The 1929-nt window shown below is 48.9% G+C and overlaps 1 protein-coding gene across 2 annotated transcripts in view; it reads left to right on the forward strand.

Annotated features, from left to right (window-relative positions):
- TBCB (tubulin folding cofactor B) overlaps positions 1-1639 on the forward strand; it is a 10202-nt gene extending 8563 nt beyond the window's left edge. For both annotated transcript variants that reach the window (XM_021706763.1, XM_008073643.2), the window contains exons 5-6: positions 1132-1204; positions 1368-1639. In XM_021706763.1, the coding sequence (XP_021562438.1) occupies positions 1132-1204; positions 1368-1482 (188 nt within the window). In that variant the 3' untranslated portion in view covers positions 1483-1639. The remainder of the gene's footprint in view (positions 1-1131; positions 1205-1367) is intronic.
- Positions 1640-1929: the final 290 nt, after the last annotated feature.

Raw genomic sequence — 1929 nt, forward strand, 5'->3', positions numbered from 1 at the left:
CCACTCACCTCAGCCTCCCAAAGTGCTGGGATTACAGGCTGAGCCACCGAGCCCGACTGTTTTTCACCTTTTTAATAATAACCATTCTAGGCCAGGCATGGTGGTTCACGCCTGTAATCCCAACACTTTGGGAGGCTGAGGCAGGAGGATCACTTGAGTCAGGAGTTCGAGACCAAGCTGGGCAATGTAGTGAGACCCCGTCTCTACAAAATAATAATAATAATAGCCATTCTAACTAGGGTGAGATGATACTTCATGGCAGTTTGATTTGCATTTCCCTGATGATTTGCCATGTTGAACATCTTTTTCATGTAACTGCCATTTGTTTTGTCTTCTTTTGAGAAATGTCTGTTCATGTCCTTTGCCCATTTTTAATGGGATTATTTGCTTTTTACTGTGGATGTTTGAGTTCCTTATCTATTCCTTTGCCCATTTTTTTTTTGAGTTGGAGTCTCACTGTCACCTAGGCTGGAGTGCAGTGGCACTCTCATAGCCACCCCAGCATCGACTTACTGGGCTCCAGTGAGCCTTCGACCTCAGCCTTCCAAGTAGCCAGAACCACAGGTGCACGCTACCACACCCGGCTAATTTTTTGATTTATTGTAGAGACGAGGTCTCACCAAGTTGCCTGGGCTGTTCTCGAACCTACAGGCTCAGGCAGTCCACTCGCTTCAGCCTCCCAAAGTGCTGGGATTACAGGCTGAGCCACCGAACCTGGCCTCCTTTGCCCATTTTTAAATTGAGATCTTTGTCTTTTTGTTGTTGAATTGTGTAGTATTTAGCTAGGACTTCCCTAACAAAGGAGGCCACTGGGTGGCTTAAAGAAGACATTTGTTTCTCACAGTAATGGAGAGTTGAAGTCCAAGATCAAACTGTTGGTAGGCTTCATGTGTTCTGAGACCTCTTTGTCAAAGCAGTAGTGCCATCCCCCTTAGATTTTTAAGAAGACCCCTCTGGCTGGGGGTGCTGAGTGAATAAGGGGAAGGGGCAGCTATATTAGACTGGGCAGGAGATGGAAGTAGTAGCAATGGAGGTAGCAAAGAGTGGCTTCCTTGTAGGTCAGGTTTTCCATTCGATGGGTAGGCTCGAATCTGGGGTGAGCTGTTTCACTGGGATTTCTCCCCTGGGCAGGACTCACAGATTTCAAGCCTGGCTACTGGATTGGTATCCGCTATGATGAGCCACTAGGGAAAAACGATGGCAGGTAAGGAGTATTCCCACTCAGGCATCTGCGTGTGTGTGCATGCCTACACGTGCATGTGTATGTAAGTCCATGCATGCTGTGGGGTGAGCTGCCCACACTAGCCTCTGGAGTGGGGGCCATGTAGGGGTCTTCTGATCACTGCGTCCCCCATTGTGCCCGGCAGCGTGAATGGAAAACGCTACTTTGAATGCCAGGCCAAGTACGGCGCCTTCGTCAAGCCATCAGTTGTGACGGTAGGGGACTTCCCAGAAGAGGACTACGGGTTGGATGAGATGTGACATCCAAGGCATTCCCCTGCTCCAGCTCCTAACTTGGCCACCACATTGCCCCTTCCTGCGTGTGCCCATGGCCTTCCTCTGACCACATTCTAATTTTATTCATCTTTCCCTGCCATTGATTTTTGAAAATCAGGCATTAAATTCACTAGAAACCTGGGAAGTGTTTGGAGGACTCAGTGATTTGGGGAGGGGTTGGGGATGGCTGCGTAAATGAAGATGAAATAGGGGCACAGGCAAAGAAGAGGGTGGGCAGGGTGAGGCTTATTTCTTAGCTGGTCGCTGGAGGCCTGTGAGATTGCGCCTTGTCCTTTATAATTGACACATTCCCGATAGGCAAAGATTTCACTTTCCTAATACTGAGAGCGGGTGAAAATTTTAAAAACCTGAAGCTGAAGCCGGGCTCGGTGGCTCAGCCTGTAATCCCGCACCTTTGGGAGGCTGAGGTGA

The sequence above is a fragment of the Carlito syrichta genome, unplaced genomic scaffold (assembly GCF_000164805.1).
Source record: "Carlito syrichta isolate Samal-C Ts95f unplaced genomic scaffold, Tarsius_syrichta-2.0.1 Scaffold315987, whole genome shotgun sequence".
In the NCBI taxonomy this organism is placed as follows: Eukaryota; Metazoa; Chordata; class Mammalia; order Primates; family Tarsiidae; genus Carlito; species Carlito syrichta.